This window comes from Hyperoodon ampullatus, assembly GCF_949752795.1.
Source record: "Hyperoodon ampullatus genome assembly, chromosome: 11".
NCBI lineage: Eukaryota > Metazoa > Chordata > Mammalia > Artiodactyla > Ziphiidae > Hyperoodon > Hyperoodon ampullatus.
The window spans coordinates 69129811-69151573 of NC_136924.1; the positions used below are offsets into that span (position 1 = coordinate 69129811).

Here is a 21763-nt window from a genome sequence, read left to right on the forward strand (position 1 = left end):
CACAACCTTCTGAGACTGAACCAGGAAGAAATAGAAAATATAAACAGACCAATCACAAACACTGAAATTGAGACTGTGATTAAAAATCTTCCAACAGGGTTTCCCTGGTGGCACAGTGTTTGAGGGTCCGCCTGCCAATATAGGGGACATGGGTTCGTGCCCCGGTCTGGGAAGATCCCACATGCCACGGAGTGGCTGGGCCCGTGAGCCATGGCCGCTGAGCCTGCGCGTCTGGAGCCTGTGCTCCGCGGTGGGAGAGGCCACAGCAGTGAGAGGCCCACGTACCGCAAAAAAAAAAAAAAAAAAAAAACTTCCAACAAACAAAAGCCCAGGACCAGAAGGCTTCACAGGCGAATTCTATCAAACATTTAGAGAAGAGCTAACACCCATCCTTCTCAAACTCTTCCAAAATATAGCAGAGGGAGGAACACTCCAAACTCATTCTATGAGGCCACCATCACCTTGATACCAAAACCAGACAAACATGTGACAAAGAAAGCTAGAGGCCAATATCACTGACAAACATAGATGCAAAAATCCTCAACAAAATACTAGCAAACAGAATCCAACAGCACATTAAAAGGTACATACACCATGATCAATTAGCGTTTATCCCAGGAATGCAAGGATTCTTCAATATATGCAAATCAATCAATGTGATACACCATATTAACAAATTGAATGAGAAAAACCATATGATCACCTCAATAGATGCAGAGAAAGCTTCTGACAAAATTAAACATCCATTTATGGTAAAAACCCTCCAGAAAGTAGGCATAGAGGGAACTTACCTCAACATAATAAAGGCCATATATGACAAACCCACAGCCAACGTCATTCTCAATGGTGAGAAACTGAAAACATTTCCTCTAAGATCAGGAACAAGACAAGGTTGCCCACTCTTCCCACTCTTATTCAACATAGTTTTGGAAGTTTTAGCCACAGCAATCAGAGAAGAAAAAGAAATAAGAGGAATCCAAGTCGGAAAAGAAGAAGTAAAACTGTCACTGTTTGCAGATGACATGATACTATATAGTGAAAATCCTAAAGATGCCACCAGAAAACTACTAGAGCTAATCAATGAATTTGGTAAAGTTGCAGGATACAAAATTAATGCACAGAAATTTCTTGCATTCCTATACACTAGTGATGAAAAATCTGAAAGAGAAGGAAACTCTCCCATTTACCATTGCCACAAAAAGAGTAAACTACTTAGGAATAAACGTACCTAAGGAGACATAAGACCTGTATGTAGAAAACTGTAAGACACTGATGAAAGAAATTAAAGATGACACAAACAGATGGAGAGATATACCATGTTCTTGGATTGGAAAGGGAGGGGGAAGGGTATGCTGGGACAAAGTGAGACAGCAGCATTGACATATATACACTACCAAATGTAAAATAGCTAGCTAGTGGGAAGCAGCCACATAGTAGAGGGAGATCAGTTCGGTGCTTTGTGTCCACCTAGAGCGGTGGGATAGGGAGGGTGGGAGGGTGTCGCAAGTGGGAGGCGATATGGTAATATATGTATACATATAGCTGATTCACTTTGTTATACAGCAGAAAGTAACACACCACTGTAAAGCAATCATACTCCTATAAAGATGTTAAAAAAAAATGTTAGCCACAACTGTGACTGCAAAACTCTCCACTGTGGCTATTTGTTAACCTACATTCAATTTTTAGAATCAGCAAGATGCCACTGTTGGCTTCACATTCTATACTGGTTACATTTGACATTTAACCAGTACATATGATATGTGCCTAGTTTTATCTCAAAAATGGGGCTTCACAAATCAAATATTTTCCACACCTGCAAATTCATGATTCACATACCACCACCAGCAGAAGAGCAACATGAAAACGTAAGATCAGCTCTGCAGTGATCAGAAGCACCTCTTTTCACAAAGCGCTCATCACAGCATCGAAATCAGGCATAAGTTTTAAGTTTGTTGGTTTGACATGTCTCCAGAAAAGCAATTCAGACAATCGACAGAAAACAGAAAGATATTTTAAATCTTACACTGAATTTATTTCTAAATATAAAAAATTATCCTATAAATCATAGTTAACAAATAGTAACTGATCTGGCAAACAACTTAATATTCCAAGAAGCAATATAAAATTCCCTGGCTATCTACTGCTAGTAAAATAATAAACAACAGAAATGTAAAGGGTCCAATTCTCCATAAAGCACAGAGATTGGCAATGTTATGGGCTGTAACCTAAAGACCCTGTACAACTCTGCTCACACTCTGGAAAAAAATTCTTTGATGTATAATCTTTCCTATAAAATGCACAAGCCATTGAGTATCTATACTGTGGTGATTTTCAAAGACCAGGGAGAAGTGGGGTATATTTTTGAACAAGAAACTATGAAACAAGCATACATTTTAGTATCCTCTGATTACATGGCAAGTACACTTTTAGGTTAAGAAATGTGCTCAATGGATGTTTAGAATCAAGTGACACTAATCTAAAGGTAAAGCGAACTATTTTCTCATTCCTCCGAAACACTGCTGCCACTTTAGGCATCCCTTAACTTGGCAGAAGTCTTCTAACAGAAGACTCCTATACATGAAAGGCAACTGCAGCCCTACCTTTTTCAGCAAAATTAAGGTTTTCTCCACTAACTCCCCCTCCTTTGGCCACAGCCATACTTTACCTGTTAGTGAAATATTGCAAAGGCCTTTAGGGTCAGGTGTAGCTTGAAATCTAGGGGAAAATGCATTCACAATTCCAAACAACTGATTTTACAAATGAAGGCTAAGGAGACAGCTCATTCAGAAGATGTCACTGCAAGCGCTGTATGAAAATGAATAAACACATTTCTAATACTGGAGGGTTTTGTGCCCTGGCTCCTATGCAGATTATCACAAGGGGGCTCTGTCTCTTCTATCAGAGTCAGCCCAAACATCTAGTTCTCAAAGAGAGATCACCTTAGCTAAGACAAGCACCCCCTTTACTATCTCTAAAACTCTAGCCCGTAAAACTCTGATTTTCTCCACTGTACCCAACACACTTTCTTTATTTTCTGTTCCCCCATTAGATTTCTGGTTCTAGTAAAGCAAGGACCTTCTCTGTCTTCTGTACCACCCAATCCCTAGCACCTAGAATGACACCTGGCATGTGAAGAGTATCATCAAGTATTTGCTGAATGAATAAAAATGATGGGGTGCTTACCATAAGTTGTCTTCCTATTCTTGGCAGGGTAGGGAAGTAAAGGAGAAAATTCAAGCATTATACTCTACCTTAAATATTACTTAATTTAAATAAATAATTTTAAATGACTTAATTATGATAATCCATTTAGCCATAATATTTTGGACTCGGTTCAGGCAGTTTCTAGAACAGAGATCTTCAAAGGTATATTAGTATATTAAGTAATACACTTCAAAGGTATATTAGTATGTTAACTGAAGTCCAACTCAGTTTCTACTTAACTATAGACCTAAGTGCTGATATTTAGTTCAAATCTACTGACCCAAAGTGCTCAGTTCTATGGTTCAATGTTTCAGAAAAGCTTCTTGGCTCTAAGCTAGTAATAATTATAGTAATAGTTGATGAGATATTGGAGTGGAATTCTAACACTTCAAATAAAAAAGGCATATAATCAATTCTGTTATATATTCTAAAATACCACTGGGAGTGTTTCCCTCTGGCATCATGGTGAATCATTCTGTATTCCATATTTGATTTGCTTTTTTTCTGAGTTGGAACTTAACAAACACTTCTTGATTGAGCTAATGCCTAGGACATTCCATAGTGGAAAATAAACTCTGATTGCTCATTTGGGAGCTGCTAAAACAAAACCAAAAACCTTACATATATTCATTGAGGGCCTATCGCTCTTTTTAAAAATCAATTTAACAACTTCTAAGTAAGTTTACAGAACTGTACAACCATTATCACAGTCTAATTTTTAAAACATTTCTATCACCCCATCAGTGCATCAGTGCATGGATTTTTGAGTCTAGCTTTTTCATTTAGCATGTTTTGAGGTTCTTCCATGTTGCAGCACATACTAGTCCCCGCTCTTTCTAAACTCATTTAGAAGTTGCTTCCTCTCCAGGACACCACAACCCAATGTACAACACTAATAAAAATCCAACTTTTGAATCCTAACACCTATTTTGAGTTGCATTTCCCTTTGCATAATCAACTTGCAATTAATCTTTTATATCAGTATTATAAGAAATTAATCAAATGGGCAATCCATTCAGTACTCATTACGAATTCCCTTATTAAGGTAGCCACAGCATTGATTCCTCTATCTGTTGACACTCTCTCTTACATCATCAGAATTGTATGTTTAATCAGTTTTCCTCATTTGGTCCCAAGAATAGTCAGCATAAGATAGAGTCAAAAGACCGCTCTTTCTTACCAAGGTCGTCTAGTCCCATGATTCATCCATCAAATCTATATACACATCTTCCAAATCTCTTGAATCCTACCCCCTTTCCACAATTCCAACTTCCATATTTCAAGCTGCCTCCTTACAGCTCTCCTTGGACATCTTCCTGGCAACACAAACTCAGTGTGTCGAATATATTTTTTTCTGTTCATACCTATGTTATCCCACAACTGCCGTATCTGTCCTTTTATTTATGTCTCTACCTCTAATCCCTTTTATACACTAATACCATACTAATCTCCCTAAAGTACAGCTCTTTGCTGGCTCTACCTCTACTTGAAAACCTACAATAGTGCCCCAGTGCCTGCACAATGAATGTAAGCTCCTTAGCCTGCCATTCATAACTATCCGTTGTGCTTTACTTAATACCTTTATGAATAAGGCTTTCTTCTATTAACATTTACTAAGTGCTCACTATGTGTCAAGCACTTAGTGCTGTATTATGTCATTCAATTCACAATAACCCACACTAAGAGATGGGTAGTTATTGACCCAATTTCATAGATGAGGAAACTGAGGCACAGACAGATTTACTTGCCAAGTTCACTTATCAATGATTCCAACTCAGGTAGTCTCACCCAGGTCCCACATCCTTAACCAGCAGGACACAGCCTGCCTGGAGAAATAGGTATTGTCTTAGGGTTAAGAAAGGGTGTTGTTTTTGACCTCACAAATATCTATATAAGTCCCGTGTGTGAGCTGGGGGTTGTGCACTCTCTCTCTCTCTCATGCACACACACATGCACATGTACACACATACGCACGTGTATACGCACGCGTACACGCACACGCATGTCCTTTCGGGGGACTCACTGTCCTGTACTTGGTATTCTACGGCACCTAGTTTTAGAGCATATACTGATGAGAAAGAATTGTGTGTATCCAATCCCTCTTTTATGCATCTATAGATACTGGCAGCAGAACTCCAGTGAGATGTGGATAGGGAAGTTGTGTGGCCCCCTCTCAAACAAGATTTAACTCTGAACAGAAAGTGAGGGCAGAGAATATTAAATGCACAGCAGTTAGGTTGCTAGGTGAAATCATGTCTTCTGCTCAAATCTGTCTACTGGCCATCTCCCTCCTCCAGCTGCTTTGGCTGTGTGATGCCCTGAGAGACACAGCTCTAAATACTGTATCTAGACCTGCCAATGGATCCTCTCTGAGGGTCTCTGGTCCTCTGCACTGGGATGGAGTACCCACACTTTACAAGTAAGAAACTGAAGAAGCATAGAGATCCACATGATTCCTCTAAAGTCACAGAGTTCCTTAATCCCATTAAGAAAATTACTTTTTTGGAGGGTAGGAAGTTTAATTGAAAGAATCCAGTTTCTACCTCTGGCACTTATCTCTATCGATGAGAATACCAAACAATAATATTTTCCAAATTTAAAAAATTACCCACACGATCAAACTAGAAACGAGCTGATCTGAGTTCCAATTTTGGTTCTGGTCCTTTCTAGCTATGTGAAATTCAATGTGGGCAGCCCTAGAGACCCCAAGGTCTGGACTGGTGACTACAAAGCTGTGAGAGGGGGACTTCCCCAGTGGCACAGTGGTTAAGACTCCGCACTCCCAGTTCAGAGGATCCAGGTTCGATCCTTGGTCAGGGAACTACATCCCACATGCTGCAGCTAAGAGTTTGCATGCCACAACTAAAAAGATCCCACATGCCACAACGAAGATCCCACAGTCTGCAACTAAGGAGCCCGCCTGCCGCAACTAAGACCGGGCATCAATCAATCAATCAATAAAATATTTTTTTAAAAAAACAAAAAATGCTAACCTTTAAAAAAAAAAAAAACTGTGAGAGGTCTCTTGATCTTTTATTCTCATCTCTTTTACATATTGACTTGATTCTCTCCTATTCCAGACTGTTTTTTTCCATGTGATAAAGGGCACTGAGTTGAATTTGCAAGCTCCCAGAAGAGCGCTCTCATTGACCCAGCTTGGTTTATGTGTCTATTGCCAGACCAATCACCATAGCTAAGGGAATGGTATAATTTAATTATGTCGGTTTTGATTAATCAATAATGACCAAATTGGAACAGAAACAGGAATATTTTAAATATGAGAATTGTTCCTCCCAGGGGGAAAAAAGATTTTCAAGGCAGACAGATAGATGTCCACTACATCATGCAAACACAAAGCACAGTATGTATTTCTCATTAAATAAATGGGAGATTTGGTGACCTTTAAGAAATTTTATAAAGAAAAATTACCAAATGGATGCGGGCCCAATGCAGAGCTCTTCTGGGTTTGTGTAGTTAAAACAAAAATAGCATTGAAGGCATTACTCACCTCCACATACCATATGTTACGTCGGCAAAAGAATAATGTGAAGAGAGGGGAGGCGTGAAATCTTATTGCACATTAAATATAACAGAGTCTATGTTTATCTGGGTCAAGATAAAATTTTGAGCATATTACTGTATTTGTTGGAATACACAAACAACTTAACATAAAACCTAGAGCTTGTTTAAAAGAGACTTAGGCTTATTCAATGACTTGCCTGGTCTGGAAATGAATGTGTTCATACTGGAAGGATATAAATAAAAGCTGGAGGTCCATATAGCAGGGATGCTGAGAAAGAACTTCCTATATGAAATAGCAGGGTTCCCTAACTGAACTCCAAGGATCCTCCTAATTCTAATATTCCTGATAAACTTATGCCCCTTTCAGTCTCCTGAAGGGATATTCATTGGCAGAAGTGGCTGTATATGCACAAACCACAGAGCAAATGGGAGGTGATACAAAAAATACTGTTGGCTGGTTTTTGAGTCAGTGACAATCACTGTTACTAGCATCATCTATAAATAAGACACCAAGTTAATTTCACCTTCAATATTATATTAGGAGTTAGTTTTTGTTCAAGAGTTTAGTTTAAGATAAGATGACCCACTGCTCAAAAGAATAAAGCCACCAAGAAGGGAAATTAAAATTCTAATTCATTTGTAGATGGATCCAAGCCCTTAAATATTGGAAGAGTCATCGGAGAACTACAAGATGAGTGTGGAATAAAGGGTGGAGGACCAGACTCTATCAGGTCTGCCTTGAGGATCAGTGGCGGCTTGCATAAGCCACTTACCTTGTTTGTATCCTGCTTTATTCATCTAAAAAAAAGACTCAGATTGGACAAACGGATTCTAAGGTCCCTTTCAACTTTAAAATTCCTTTACACTATTCCATGTGGGAAAAAAATACAGTTTGAAATAATGAAGTTGATGACACAAAACACCCCAGGCAAATGTAACATGGTAGCCAATCAACTTTCAACCAAACCATTATACTAGAGATGGAAAGCAATTCTTAGGAAAGAAAAATAAGCAGTGTGGTCATAAAACAAGCAAGTCTGCCCTATTTCTATATAACCGATGTTTCTCATTTGGGATTTTGTGAATCAAACTAAGTACAGCTAAGGTTTGAATCATTCAGTATCTCACATCCAAGACCTGCCACTTCGATGATCACTGTTCTTAACATAGAAATAAATGGCTTTTACGCTTGCAAACCTCAGATAGGTAAGGATGACCTATGAAATGTGCTGCCCTCTCTTCTTCCCTTCCTCCCTTCCTCTCCCTCACTCCTCCACCCTGTGATTGCTGTGTTCAGCTTTTGCACACAGAGGAGCAGGGACCAGCCATCTTTCCAAAGTGCAGGTGAAAGTTCTCACTCTATCCTTATGGCATGCTTATCAAGAGACAGAATCCGAATTTGATGTCAATTCCAGTAAGCAGAGAGGATGTGGTTACATGAATTTACAAACAAACAAACTTGTAAAGGAAACTAGTGAGAAAAAATTACTTGAACTAATTACCCACAACAATTCCTAAAAATTCTCAAACTACAAACACCCACTACCAAAACTGTTTTTCCTCTAAGAACAGTGTAGGACATCTTTCAATGAAATAAAAGAAAGTGAGCAGCCCTCTTAAAATGCATTTTGAACATCTCAGGCAACTTAAAGCCTGAATTGGCTAACTGGGGACTTTAGATGCAGACATTGTTTAATAAAGTAACTTAGCTAACAGTGATTGTATGCACACACATCACAATTGTTGCTCAATACCTATTAGAATAGGCAAAGAACAACAACAAAAGAACAACAAAAAAATTTGTAAATACAAATGACCTATTTTCAAAAGACCTGTTCCTGGTACGTATTCCTGTTCCCCCCCTTTCTCTGGTTTTCCTGAAAGGACCTCAGTGGGAAAGGTGAATGGGTCGCTGAGGACTGCCCTGAGTAGCTTCACCACACAGCTCACACTTGCCCAGGTGAGTCAGGATGAAAGCAGAAAAGAGTGGCTACCTTGAAGGAACTCCATGCCTAATTCAAAGCCATTACACATGTGCAAAAAGGCACCAGGGCCATAAGTGAAAGTGGCTCACATACTTTCACATTAGTAAGAGATAAACAAATTCCTCCTTTTCAAGTCATTCAATAACCATACCCTGCCTGGACTCAGGCAGGTCAGGATTTCTATCATGAATACGAACAGAGCTAAGAGAATACTTATAAAATGCACATTATCTGTCTTAGAACTTGAATATTATCCTATGTGATTAAATAAAAATATACATTAAAAACAGGATCAGAGGATTTAATTTTTTATGAACAGACTAATCAAAATATGATCTGCCAGTCTTTAAAAAGGCATTGTTATAACCCAGTATTTAGGGAACAACAAATAAAAGCAACAAATACCATAAAACTGAATTTCAGTATCCTTTTTTTTAGCTTTTTGTTGCAGTAAGGTTTATAAATCAGTTCTGTAATCAGTGCCAGGTTTTCTTAAATAAAAATACCAAATGAATCATCCATGTGAGAATTTCAGAGTAAATGGTGGTTTGGGGCAGATAAGATTACATAAAAGATGAGGTCTAGGACTTAACAACATGTTCAGAATTTCATAGGTTTATAAAGATTCTCTAAAACTCCTGCATATTCAATGATAGATTACTAACTTAAAGCAACAGGAATCGTCCTACCGATGACTCCTGCCAGAAAAACCAATTCCCCATAACACAGGTGAATTTTTTAGTTTAAATCCCGGTTAAAATCCTTCAGCCAATACCTTTACCTGAATTGCTTTAGAAAGTAAAACAAACTTTAAAATCATAGAGTCTTAGAACTTGAAAAATCTTAAGAAACAAATATCCCTCCTGTCACATTTTAGGAAACAAAACCCCAGAAAAGTGTGGTGATTTTCCCAAAACAATTGTTTAGTTTATTTAAACTCTAACTTTAGAATTATGAAAGGATAGATGAACGATGAAAGCAGATTTTAAAAAACCAAAGACAGTCATCCCATGCACAGTGACATTCATTAAGTCAACATAAAATCAGGGAAGATTTAAAATCAGTCTATCACCATGATCACTGCTAAAAGTCAGTTTTGATGGAGTTACAGAAAAATTATCCATTTTTAGGATAACTTCTCTTTCATACTATCAGACCCTACTGATATTTTAATTCAGGTTTTGGCATTTCATGAAATTATAAGCTGCGCTGTATTTCAGATGAAGGAAAAGATGGTAAAATTTGAAACCAGAACCCTTACAATAGAAGAGACATTATCTAGGATAAAGTTAAATATCAGCAAACACTTGAGAATGTACTAAAGGAAGGGCAGACTTATTGGGGACCTTTCTGGGAAGGTCTTTCTAGGCTCAGTCGTTCATTATTATACGTATAACGTCCTTGTGGTAATCTGAACCATCGGATAAATTGACAAAACAGAGAGGTAAGTTTCTTTCAAGAAAGAAACACCACAGGGAGAAAAATAATAATGACACTTCTGGTTTATCAATAGCACCATTAACTAAGATGTGAACGTCATCAGTAAATTTCACCAAGTTTTGAGTCTCAATGTAAATAATTTTTCTAAGCCATCTAGGGAAATGCAGGGCATAAAACTTTCAAATTATGCCAAAGACTAATTAGAATAGATACGCTGTAGATGTAATTAAATTCAACCATGTTAATTAACTCTTTGAGAATTGATCTTAAGGATGAGTATCAGCCTTACTATTTTACAGCTGTAAAATACAGCTATTTTACACCTGTAAAATATAAGGGGGTGTCTCTCCTACCCCATTCAGACAGGACCTGAAACGGAAGCCAAAAGATGCACTGAGAGGTCATTATGTTGTATGACATGGCTTCTTTAAAAGCCCTGGCAATTTGACATTTGATGAAATGTCAAATCCCAAGTGTCAGAGCCCATTGTGACACCTTCTGTTTATTATGTAGCAGTCTGAAGTTGGAGATTTGATATGCATCTAACTCCAAAAGTTATATGTTACATAACGGGTACTTTCTGATAAATCATACGGGAAAATATGTCCATTCTGCATCTAAAGCAAATGACTTTTGATGTTCAGCATCTTATCCTTAGCATGACCTTGACAAATCAGATAAAACATGATTCTCTTTAAGTTACTGCATTTAATGTGTGAAGACTACTGTCTTTGATATGTAATTCTCCTAACTCTAGTTTAGGGCTACTTCTTAGATATCTCCATAAATATTTCTCCTTGTGGGCGCATTTTGTAAACTTATAAAGTACTTTTGTTGTTTTTAAATTCTTAACAAAACTAGTAGGATGCAGGAATTTGAGATTGTTTGATTCTATTTGCACAAACACATCACAATACAAACCCAAGAAGGTGTGAATTTGACTCAGTATATATTGGTTGTAAGAAATATGTACAATGAACACCAAAGTAACTAAAAGTTCCTAAGCTCCGTTTTTCTTTTCAGTCTCCGAGTTTTCAGAATTATGCATGCAAACTGACAGTATTTTTTGATGTGACACAAATCTTAGTTAAATTCAATGGAAACTAAGTTCAGGAAACATAGATCGTCACTACACTAGAACAGATTATTCATGTAAAAGCCTGATGAAAAGAAACATCTCTAAAACTCAGGAATTACTCTGTAAAAGCAACACAGCCATATTATTCAAGCAAATGTCAAAGAATTATAATTTTTCATTATTGTGTTATTGCCACCACATGAATCTTCAACCCTCAACTTTCATCAATTACAACAGAATTTCTGGCATTTAGAACTAATTCTCATGGATTCCAATACCACGGAAATGGAATCTAAATTATTTATCAGTCAACACTCACAAGTTGTAACTGGTATATATTCATGGTTAAACATCAAAAGGCCAGGATATATTAGAACTGAAATATAAGTTTATAAAGATCCTTATTCAAGAAGATAAAAATAATTTTGAATTTTGTAAATGTAGAGCATGCATAGCTGCCAGTATCCCCCATTTAGGACACCTCATAAACTATGTAGCTGCTTTCTCTCTGAACCCTTAGGTGTTTCTAGGCATTTTAAATCTATTAGGACAAGTCTAAACCTCACCAGGAACTTAAAGCAATGATAAGCACAAGAGAAATTCTAGTTCTCTGCTATTCAGAAGCTCATTTACAAATATCTTAATATAGATATATTCTTTTTTTCTTAAGGTATCACTGCTTCTAGTTGACAGCAAATAAGAGTTCCCTTAACTTAGTAATAAAATTATGAACATGCATCAGAGAAAAGCATTTAAACTTCCTTGTACAAACAACACCTCGGATTTATCATAGATAACTGTCTAGAAGTCTGCATAAGGAACAATAATTATCAGCATCAACTTGAACAATTATTTCTTCCAAATAAACTACTCTCCTAATCAAAAAGAAAAAACAGTTATCTAAGAGCAATAATTAAAACCGAATGTATTCTAACCACCTACTACATGGGCTTGCAAGATACTTTTTTGAGTGGCTCATTAAAATGCTAACATAATCAATTAATTGCACTGAAAATATTAACCATGTGTATAGATCTGGACAGTTTATACTGTCTAGATGCTATCTGATAGCTATTCTTGCAACAAATCAAGCAAAATGTAGCACTTCAGTACTTACAGACAGCTCCCAGAGAACACCATCTGGAAAACCTTTTGCATTTAAGATTAAAGCTCCACACAAGGTTTATTGTTAGCCCCAGCATGCGAGAAGGAACAGGAGGTGGAGGGTAGTGCTTACTTCGAAAATGCTCTGAGGCGTAATAATAGACATCCTCATAGCCCTCGTGGTAATCCTCTTCTGGTCGGTACTTTTTCCCCTTTCTTCTCCTAGATCTTCTTATCTGCTTGACAAAACCCAGGAAGCGGTCCATCTCTCGCTCACCGCACAGCCTGGCTCAGCCAGCACCAGAGTGGAGCACCAGCCCAGCTGCCTGGGGAGCCAGCGGAGCATGAATGAAACCTTGGGCTGGGGGACGCGCTACCCTTCCATCTGCCTCCGTGCTACCACTAACGCAGAGATTTTAGCCAGAGGAGAGGAAAAAATAACAACGATTGGGTTTACAAGATTTCTTACTTTGCTCAGTAAAATGTCAAGTGTGCAATTTAGAAAGAATTTTTTTAAAAAAGGAAGAGAGAAAGTGAAATGATAATGAAAGACTAAGAAAAAATCAACAGCAAAGCTTTGTACTTCAAATAGCTTTGAAACAAAACAAAGTTCAACGAGAGATTCCGCTGAGACGCGAGGAGTCCCAGCACTAGAATTTCACTATCCAATGTCTCCATCATCAGGGGCGGGGGATGAAGGAGAAGTGAGGGGCGGGGAAACTTGTTAGTCAATGGACTGAACCAAAGCTAGAGACCCAAGGGACGTTTTCTTACCTGCTAATCCCACCCCCTAGAGCCTAGCACCCTTTAGGGCAAAGCATGTACTTGGGAAAGGTCTTGGCAAGGTATTGTTTGCAATGGGCAGATTGATTAATCCTTTGCTCACTCCTGCATATCATATTAATGAGCTGCAAAGTGGTTTCATCCATATGCACTGCCTCTTGCTGACAAAAGTGTGCAGTATGTGTTAATTGGAGCAGCAGGGAGAAGGCTCAGCAGCTGCTTTCAAATGACACATTTACCCACTGGGCATTAATGTATTCCAATTGCTGTTTGATCTAAATATTAAAATGCACTTCACAGAGAGGTTTCTCATAGACTTAGTAATAGCATACCATAATCAGCAAATAAAGGAAACTGCATGGTTTGGGGGAAAGAAATATTAAAAAAATCCAATTTCTGCTTACACTCAACTCAAATATAAATCTAGCTGAGTTGTTATACTTTTTTTAAAAATATGAAAACAAATGGGCTAAATAGTAAATAAAATTTAGTTCTTGATGAAGATGTAAGGAGGGAGAGAAGTTTTGAAAAATGCTCACACCCAGTCCGTCCTTTGTCTCTGTAATCACAACCATTTTTTTTTTTTTAAGTATGACAATCAGAAACACTTCAGACTAGACGAAAGAGGTACACTAAAGTCTAGACAGGTCAGCGTTAATCATGGATAATCTTTTTCTCTCCAGTTTCTTTTTCAGATCTTCCAATGAATGCAAATTTTTAACACCAGGAAAAATTCGATTTGTTTACAATATAATGAATCAAACATGTTAGCATATTACCTACTAAACTAATAATATTCTGCAGAAGCTCCATATTCCCAGAAATGTAGTTTTTAAAAAAGCTTCTTACTGTATAAAGGTCGTTCAATATCTATGCAATATCAAGTTTGTAGGAACATCCCAGAGGGAAGTGATTGCACTTTGCCTTATCTGTTCTTAGATTCACAGGCAATCTGTCTCTCCTCTAGATTTTGACAGTTCTCTATCTTCAGATATTAACTGCTAATGATGGAGTAGGGAGACATTTACTCCAAGAGGTAAAAGTTCATCAATCAAGAACATTTCATCTCTGAAATGTGTGAAGTTAGATTTACAGTTATGCTCAATGATTACATGAACTTCCCCTATTCCTAGAGATTTCCCTTCTTTATGCCTTATGAGCGAGCCCATGAAGAGAAACACAAACTTAATGATGATGACAAAAAGATACTATAAAATGTTTTACGAACATCTTTAAACAAAAAAATCACTTGTCTGTAGGTTTCAAATCATTTATTATTCTCAAAAAAATAAATTAGAACAGTTTAAAAACAGTGAACTAAAAATGTGAACATCTGGCGTCTGGATCTTGAATAAGTCACTAAATAAATGATAATAATAATACATAACCTTTTATATCATTTAATCCTAACAACCTTTATAATGAGGTGATATCCCTATGGATGAGGAAAGAAGGTTCAAAGGTGCTTTACTGGTTTATCCAAGATCATGAAGGTAACACTGCCAAGTATTACCTAGTGCCAGGTATTTTTTCATACAAATTCAGAGATTATGTATTATTTGCATTCAGTGATTCAATTTTTTCTATGTACATCGTTTGCTATTGAAATGGAGTTTGAAAATAGTAGCAGACTTTCATTTTCAATTGGGCTAAACATATATCCTGGATTACATGATTAATCTGTCAAATACACTTGTCCCCCAGAGATTATGCAGGCAACAAATTTTACCCAACTATCCCTGACCTATTGTAACTCCTAAATTTGTGGAGTCCACATTATTTAAGTTTTATAGTTATTAGCTCCCAGTTCAACCTGAAAGGACTGACATTACAGATCAGATGATGCTTTAAACAGAAGATCCTTTTCCCAGAGAACAACCATAAAACATTTCGTTACAGTTTACTGATTTTTAATTTTAGTATTTAAAGAGGCTGAGAGTTTCCCAAGCAGTGATAAGCAACTATTTTTTAACAAGAAACAATGCAAAGTAAAAGTATCTACATATGAAACTGTTCTCATAAATACACAGAAATTATGCTTAAGCACCTTCCTGTTATTTTCCTAGTTTCATAGGATTTTATTCAAAAGGTTAACATTTTGGTATGTCATTATAATGACTTTTTTTTTTTTCTTTTTTGCAGTACGCGGGCCTCTCACTGCTGTGGCCTCTCCCGCTGTGGAGCACAGGCTCCAGACGCGCAGGCCCTGCAGCCATGGCTCACGGGCCCAGCTGCTCCGCGGCACGTGGGATCCTCCCAGACCAGGGCACGAACCCATGTCCCCCGCATCGGCAGGCGGACTCTCAACCACTGCGCCACCAGGGAAGACCATGACATGATTATTATACAAGATGAGATTTGGTGGTGCTAGGGAAAAGTTTTGAGTTCAGCCATATATTTGGAGAGGTATGGGAGAGGAGGTGACAACCCTATTGAAACAATCATAGATGCTTGGGAAGCAGGAATAGGGAATCGGGTATTTAGAGGAGTCTACCTGGGTCACAGCGAATGAAGAAAGGTGGCAGTGTACAATGCGAGGGGAAAGGAGAATTGTGTATGTGTCACAATCCAAAAGACAAAAGGCAAGACACTTGCTACCCTGTCTGAGGGGTGTGCACGAGGACAGGATTCTTTAACCCATCATCCTGGGCCCATAACTCTGGGCCCAGAATTTTTCCCACGTTCTATCCTGAATACTCCATATTTAGCAACCTAAAGTCTATAATAACTGAGGCACTGCAATAATTAACTAATACGCCACAAGAGTTGATAAATTAGTGGAGTGAAGTTCAAGTCCATTCAAGTTAAGTACACTATGGTTTCTGTAGAGTCACCCTTTCACTCCATAACGTAAACACTGGTTAAGTGGTGCTATTCCCCAGTGACTGTACCCTACAGTCTAAACAGATGGGATGGCTTAGAGGCTGCAAATGGCAGTTCACAGAACAGGTAACTCCCACAATTGTGTTTCGTTTGGCTCACATTAGAGTTTTTTTTTTTAACTGGGCCAATATCTAAAAGTCAGGAATTTCACAAATAAGTCATACATTAGCATTTTTTTTCCTTGCGAAGTCAAAGATCTGGCAACTCTGGGCCAAGTTCCAACATGGCAACTATGGATTAGAACTGAGTGGTGGCTGCCAACCATAAATAAACATGTGCTTTCCACTTAGCCACAGTCCCCTCCCCTGGGCCCAATTCTCTCATCCAGTTACCACCTGGCCCCTGTAGGCTTTTATGATTGTGAACCTTGGTTGAGGTATTATCCTGCCAATTCCAAAACACTAAATTTCTTTAAGAGAAATTTCAGCTCCCTTATATTTTCATGTAAAGAAAGAAGATTATTATGACAAATTGGTTTCAGTTGAACTAAATGTTCACTAAACTATAAAATTAACTTTCTTAGAAAAAAATTTGCTCACATGGGAAAATGGGAATATAAAGCAGGTTGAATTAGTCAACAAAATGTGCTTCAACCAAGAATAGCAAATACATGCCAGCAAATTTTTCTTTTTTAAAAAGCTAAGTCTTTTCTTTCTGGGAAGTAGGTAACTGCCTGAATAGCATTTTCATGGTTTCCATACTCTTCTGAATTAGATTCTCTATTGTCTTTTAGGAAAAGAGGAATAGATCAACTATTGAGATTAAATCTTCGATTTATGATCTTCCCTAGATCTCTTGATTAGTAGGGCCCTTCTGTGTTTATTTAGATTGAGTAGTGGTTAGAGTATTTTCTGAGTAGTAGTATGGAATATCCAATCTATTAGAGAAACCTTTGAGACATTAAATCAATCTGGCCCTTTTAGATGCCATGGTGTTTACATGTGATGCCAAAAACTGCAGCCGACTCCCTGTGACCTGAGGGGAGACACTCAGACATACTGAAGATGGCAGAGCAGGCAGGGAAAACACTCTGGGCCCTGGAAATGACCCTGTCAGACCCAACACCACTTTACTGCAGCAAAGATTTGTAATATGCCCTATTATTAGTCTAAATGAAATTTATAGATCATGCAACCCATACATACATAATTTCAACATAAAATATCTTAATAATAATCTATATTTAGGTATATGTTTAACAATAGATGTTTAAATTAGTAATCTGAGGACACTTATCACACCAGAAGATGAAGCTGGATCCTTGCACCTACTTCTAATAAACAATTTCAAATTTGAGAGATGATCAAAAGCCATTCCATACAATTTACAGAAACTAAAAGGGTAGAGTCACAGATAGCACAGTAAAAATTAGTATGTTCACCATATATTAAAACTGAAAAATATCTCACGTCAAAAGAGTGAAAAGACAAATCACAGACTGGGAGAAACTATTTGCAAAAGACACATCGCATAAGTGACTATTATCCAAAATATACAAAGAACCCTTAAAACTCAACAAGAAGAAAACAAACTGCCCAATTGGAAAATGGGGCTATCACTTTAATAGACACCTCAGCAAGATTTACAGACAACAAATAAGCAGATGAAAAAATGTTCCACATCATACGGCATCAAGGAAATGCAAATGAAAGCAATAACGAGATACCCATTACACCTATTAGAATGGCCAAAATCTGGAACACTGACAACACCAAATGCCTACAAGGATGTGGAACAACAGGAACTCTCAGTCATTGCTGGTGGGAATGCAAAATGGTACAGCCATTTTGGATGACAGTTTGGCAGTTTCTTACAAAACTAAACATACTCTTGCCATACAATTCATCAATCACACTCCTTGGTATTTACCCAAAAGAGTTTAAACCTTATGTCCACACAAAAATCTGCACTCGGATGTTTATGGCAGCTTTATTCAGAATTGCCAAAACTTGGAAGCAACCCAGTTGTCCTTCCATAGGTGAGTGAATAAATAAGCTCTGATACATCAGATAATGGGATATTATTCAGCACCAAAGAAAAATGAGCCATCAAGCCAGGATGAGACATAAGGGAACTTTAAATGCATATTACTAAGTGAAAGAAGTCAATGTGAAAAGGCTACATTCCGTATGATTCCAATCATAGGACATACTGGAAAAGGCAAAACTCTGGAGACAGTAAAAAGATCAGTGGTTGCTAGAAGTCAGCGGGAGGAAGGGAGGGATGACTAGGCAGAGCACATAGGGTTTTAGTGCAGCGAAAGTACTCTGTATGGTACTACAATACTAGGTACATGTTAGTATGCATTTGCCCAAACTCACAGCACGTACAACAACAAGAAGGAACCCTAATGGGCTCTGGGTGACAGTGATGTGTCAGCGTAGGCTCATGGATTGTAACACATGGAGCACTCTGGTGGGGGACACTGCTAAGAGGGGATTCTATGCGTGCGAGGCGGGTAGGAGGGTAGATGGGAACTCTCTGTAACTTCTGCTCAATTTTGCTGTGAACCAAAAACTGCTCTAAAAAGTAAAGTCTGTTTAAAAAATAGATTTATGCCTCTCTGTATAACAGTACGTATGTCTCTGCATATAACAGTATTAGTTTCTAGGCTCAAATAATTATAAATAAGCTTTCACTTACAGGAATATTTATTCATATAGATATTTGAATGTTATAAAGATGCAGGATGGTTTGTCAGAGTTTCTCCCTCATTTCAGTGCTTCTAGCACCCCAAGCCTCCATCCACAAAATGCTGGTTACCCACCCCCCTTCCCTCCAACCTTACCCAGCATTGTGACAATCAAAAATGTCCCTCGGGGCTTCCCTGGTGGCGCAGTGGTTGAGAGTCCGCCTGCCGATGCAGGGGACACGGGTTCGTGCCCCAGTCCAGGAAGATCCCACATGCCGTGGAGCGGCTGGGCCCGTGAGCCATGGCCGCTTAGAGTGCGCGTCCGGAGCCTGTGCTCCGCAACGGGAGAGGCCACAACAGTGAGAGGCCTGCGTACCGCAAAAAAATAAAAAATAAAAAAAAAATAAAACATGAAAAAAAAAAAAAAAATGTCCCTCTAAGTTTCCAATAGGTTTTTGGAAGGAATGATGGGTTGTTCCTTCTGACAACCACCGAGCTAAATTATAAATTAACCAAGCAAACGCTGCCCTACCCCTGGGATTCTTCTTCCTATGTGTGTAGTACCTACCCCCTGCCCCGCCTTTGTTCTCCCTGTTTAAGATACTTTGAAGCGTGAAGACTAATTTTAACACTTAGCTATTTCCGCAGTTGATATTCAAAGAGAGGTAATATCCTAAGAAATATGAGTGGTATAATACTAATCCTTCCTGTCTTCTTGCTCTTCATGAATTTGTGTAAAATTTAAGAGAAACTAAGTTCCAAAATGAATGCTTCAGATTAAAAATAGGTTCTTCACACCACATGCAAGGCATTTAAATTATTATTCTGCCAGTAACTACGCTTAGGTTTACTAGAAGGAAAACCGTCTGTTGATATACGAGAATTAAGTCATTCTAGATAAAGTCACCAAAGCCCTGCAGCAGCTCAACCAACACTCCAGTTCCTACATTTATCTCAGTAACGAAAACACTTGTTTTCACTGTTAAAAAAAATAAACAGCAAAACAATAGCTCATGGTCCAAACAGGGCGCGTCAGAGCCTGAAGTAAAATGCTTTCAGTGTACAAGTACATGTTTTCTATACTCTCCTCAGGCATACTTATCTGTGGGTAAGGAGACACATCCACACAGAGATAGGCACTCATTGCTCCTGGCAGATAGTAGATGCTCAATAAATCTTTTTTTTTGCATTAATATGATAACAATGCAAAGATACCTTAACAAAAGATAGGTAATCTAATTAAATATTTTTTTAGGAATTTAGATTCACAAAATATTGATGTTAGAAAAGATTTCAGACATCATTCTCAGCCTCTCTAATCCACACCGACATTCAAACCCAACGTTCGCACCGGATTCTAGAAATCCTACAAGGCCCAGCCTTAGACCTATGTCTTCCTGATGCACCCCGGACCCTCGCCTGGAGCAGAATGAAGGACGTTTCCTCTGCACTCTGACGGCTCTTTGCTTCTGCCTGTTAACGTAACTTTTACCTCCTCACAACATCCCTCGACTCAAAAGTCTAGTCAGTTAATGCATGGTAGTCATTACTACTAATTTGAGATACGTAAAATGGCATGCATATTTTTATCATTTGATGTGCTATCATTGTTTTATTTCAGGGAAAATTATAAGTATATATTTCATTTACTTATGAAAAACTGCCTTTGCGCTTGTTTCCTATAAGGCTGTTTTCAGTCAATTAACCCTTATAATAATAACAACAACAACAAATTTAAATATCTATTGCTGAGCCTGTCTCCAAGAACTTCGCGTACTCATTTAATCCTGCCGACAATTTTATGAAGGTGGCACAGTCCTTTACCCTTATTTGTAGGTGAGGAAAGGAGATACAGAATAGTTAAATAACTTGCTCTCCGCCGCACAGCTGAGGGTGGCATATTTACTAGTGTGAAATGAAATTCATACATCATATAACCATTACTTAGATAATTTAATAGATATAAACCTCCTAATAATAAACCAGACAGTTTAGAGTTTCTGCTCTTCACTATCATGCTGTGCGGCCTCTCAAGAGTTCTTCTACTTGAACAGTACAGTATCTTTTAAAAGATGATTATAACAAATTGCTATAGTAATTTTGATGTCACTGTATACATTCAAATGAATGATCTTACAGATTTATCTAAAATGTATAATGTGCTAGAAATGATCTATTTCATAAATATATAAATGAGGAAAAGTGTGATGAAAAACTTCAGATGTGAAGTTAAAAATCTGCAAGGGGAATGCATTTGTGTTTCAAATTCTCTTAGTGCAAAAAAGTTTGAGAAAACTGCCTAAATGTCGTGGTGATTTTTTCACCTTTGTATCCTCAGTTGCGAGAACATGTTATATGCTCAATGTCTGATGAGCAGATGAAAGATGCAATGAAGAGTGAATAAATGGATGAATGAATACTTGACTGAAGGATGGCTGAAGAGACTAGATTTGCATAACCTTGCTCACTAAGAGTGGGAAAGCTGTTGTATAGTGGAAATAAAACCGTGTCCAGTCCCACTGGGCTAACAGTGCATGAAGAAGACAGGGATGTGAGTGGAGGCATTAAAGCACAAATTTAGGCTTGCTGCCTTGACCTCCCTGAGATGCTCCAAGGGAACACAGCCAGTAAGGCACTGCCACTTAAACGGCAGACAGACCTGAATGAGAGACAAGGAGCGGATCTAAGCCCACCGCTGCAGCCAAGCCCACCTGCTTAGCAGTCTGAAGCAGAGCTGCCAGGTTGGGCCCAGCCTTAGTTAACCCAATTGCAACCCACTCCGGGCACACCCGTGAGTGGGAGAATAGAAATGATTATTGTTGGAAACCACTGGATTTGGGAGGGGCTCCTGATGCAGCCATATTCATGCATGTTGACTAGGATACCATTGCCGACTCATCTAGTACAGTTCATGCTGTATTACAAAGGCCCCTTTTTAAAAATCTGTCTTTCTTTTTTGACGGGGAGGTACACAGAACAAGAGCCATATCTTATTGATGTTTGGACCTCTGGTCTCCGGCAGAGCACTGGGCCCAGAGTAGATGTTCAATACATGTTTAAAGACGGAATGAATGGATGAAGTCTTAGGTAAGTTCTGAGGTTTCTTTCAGTTCTGACTGCAGCCACTTG

At 38.2% G+C, this 21763-nt stretch overlaps 1 protein-coding gene across 7 annotated transcripts in view; it reads right to left on the reverse strand.

Annotated features, from left to right (window-relative positions):
- GRIP1 (glutamate receptor interacting protein 1) overlaps nt 1-21763 on the reverse strand; it is a gene marked incomplete at both ends in the record, with an annotated part of 711329 nt that overhangs the window by 432746 nt on the left and 256820 nt on the right. For 3 of the 7 annotated variants that reach the window (XM_079716057.1, XM_079716056.1, XM_079716051.1), the window contains one exon: nt 12470-12602. The exons of the other annotated variants lie outside the window; for them this stretch is intronic. In XM_079716057.1, coding sequence (XP_079572183.1) covers nt 12470-12602 — 133 coding nt within the window. Of the gene's footprint in view, nt 1-12469; nt 12603-21763 lie in introns of those variants that run through there. 7 annotated transcript variants of the gene reach the window in all.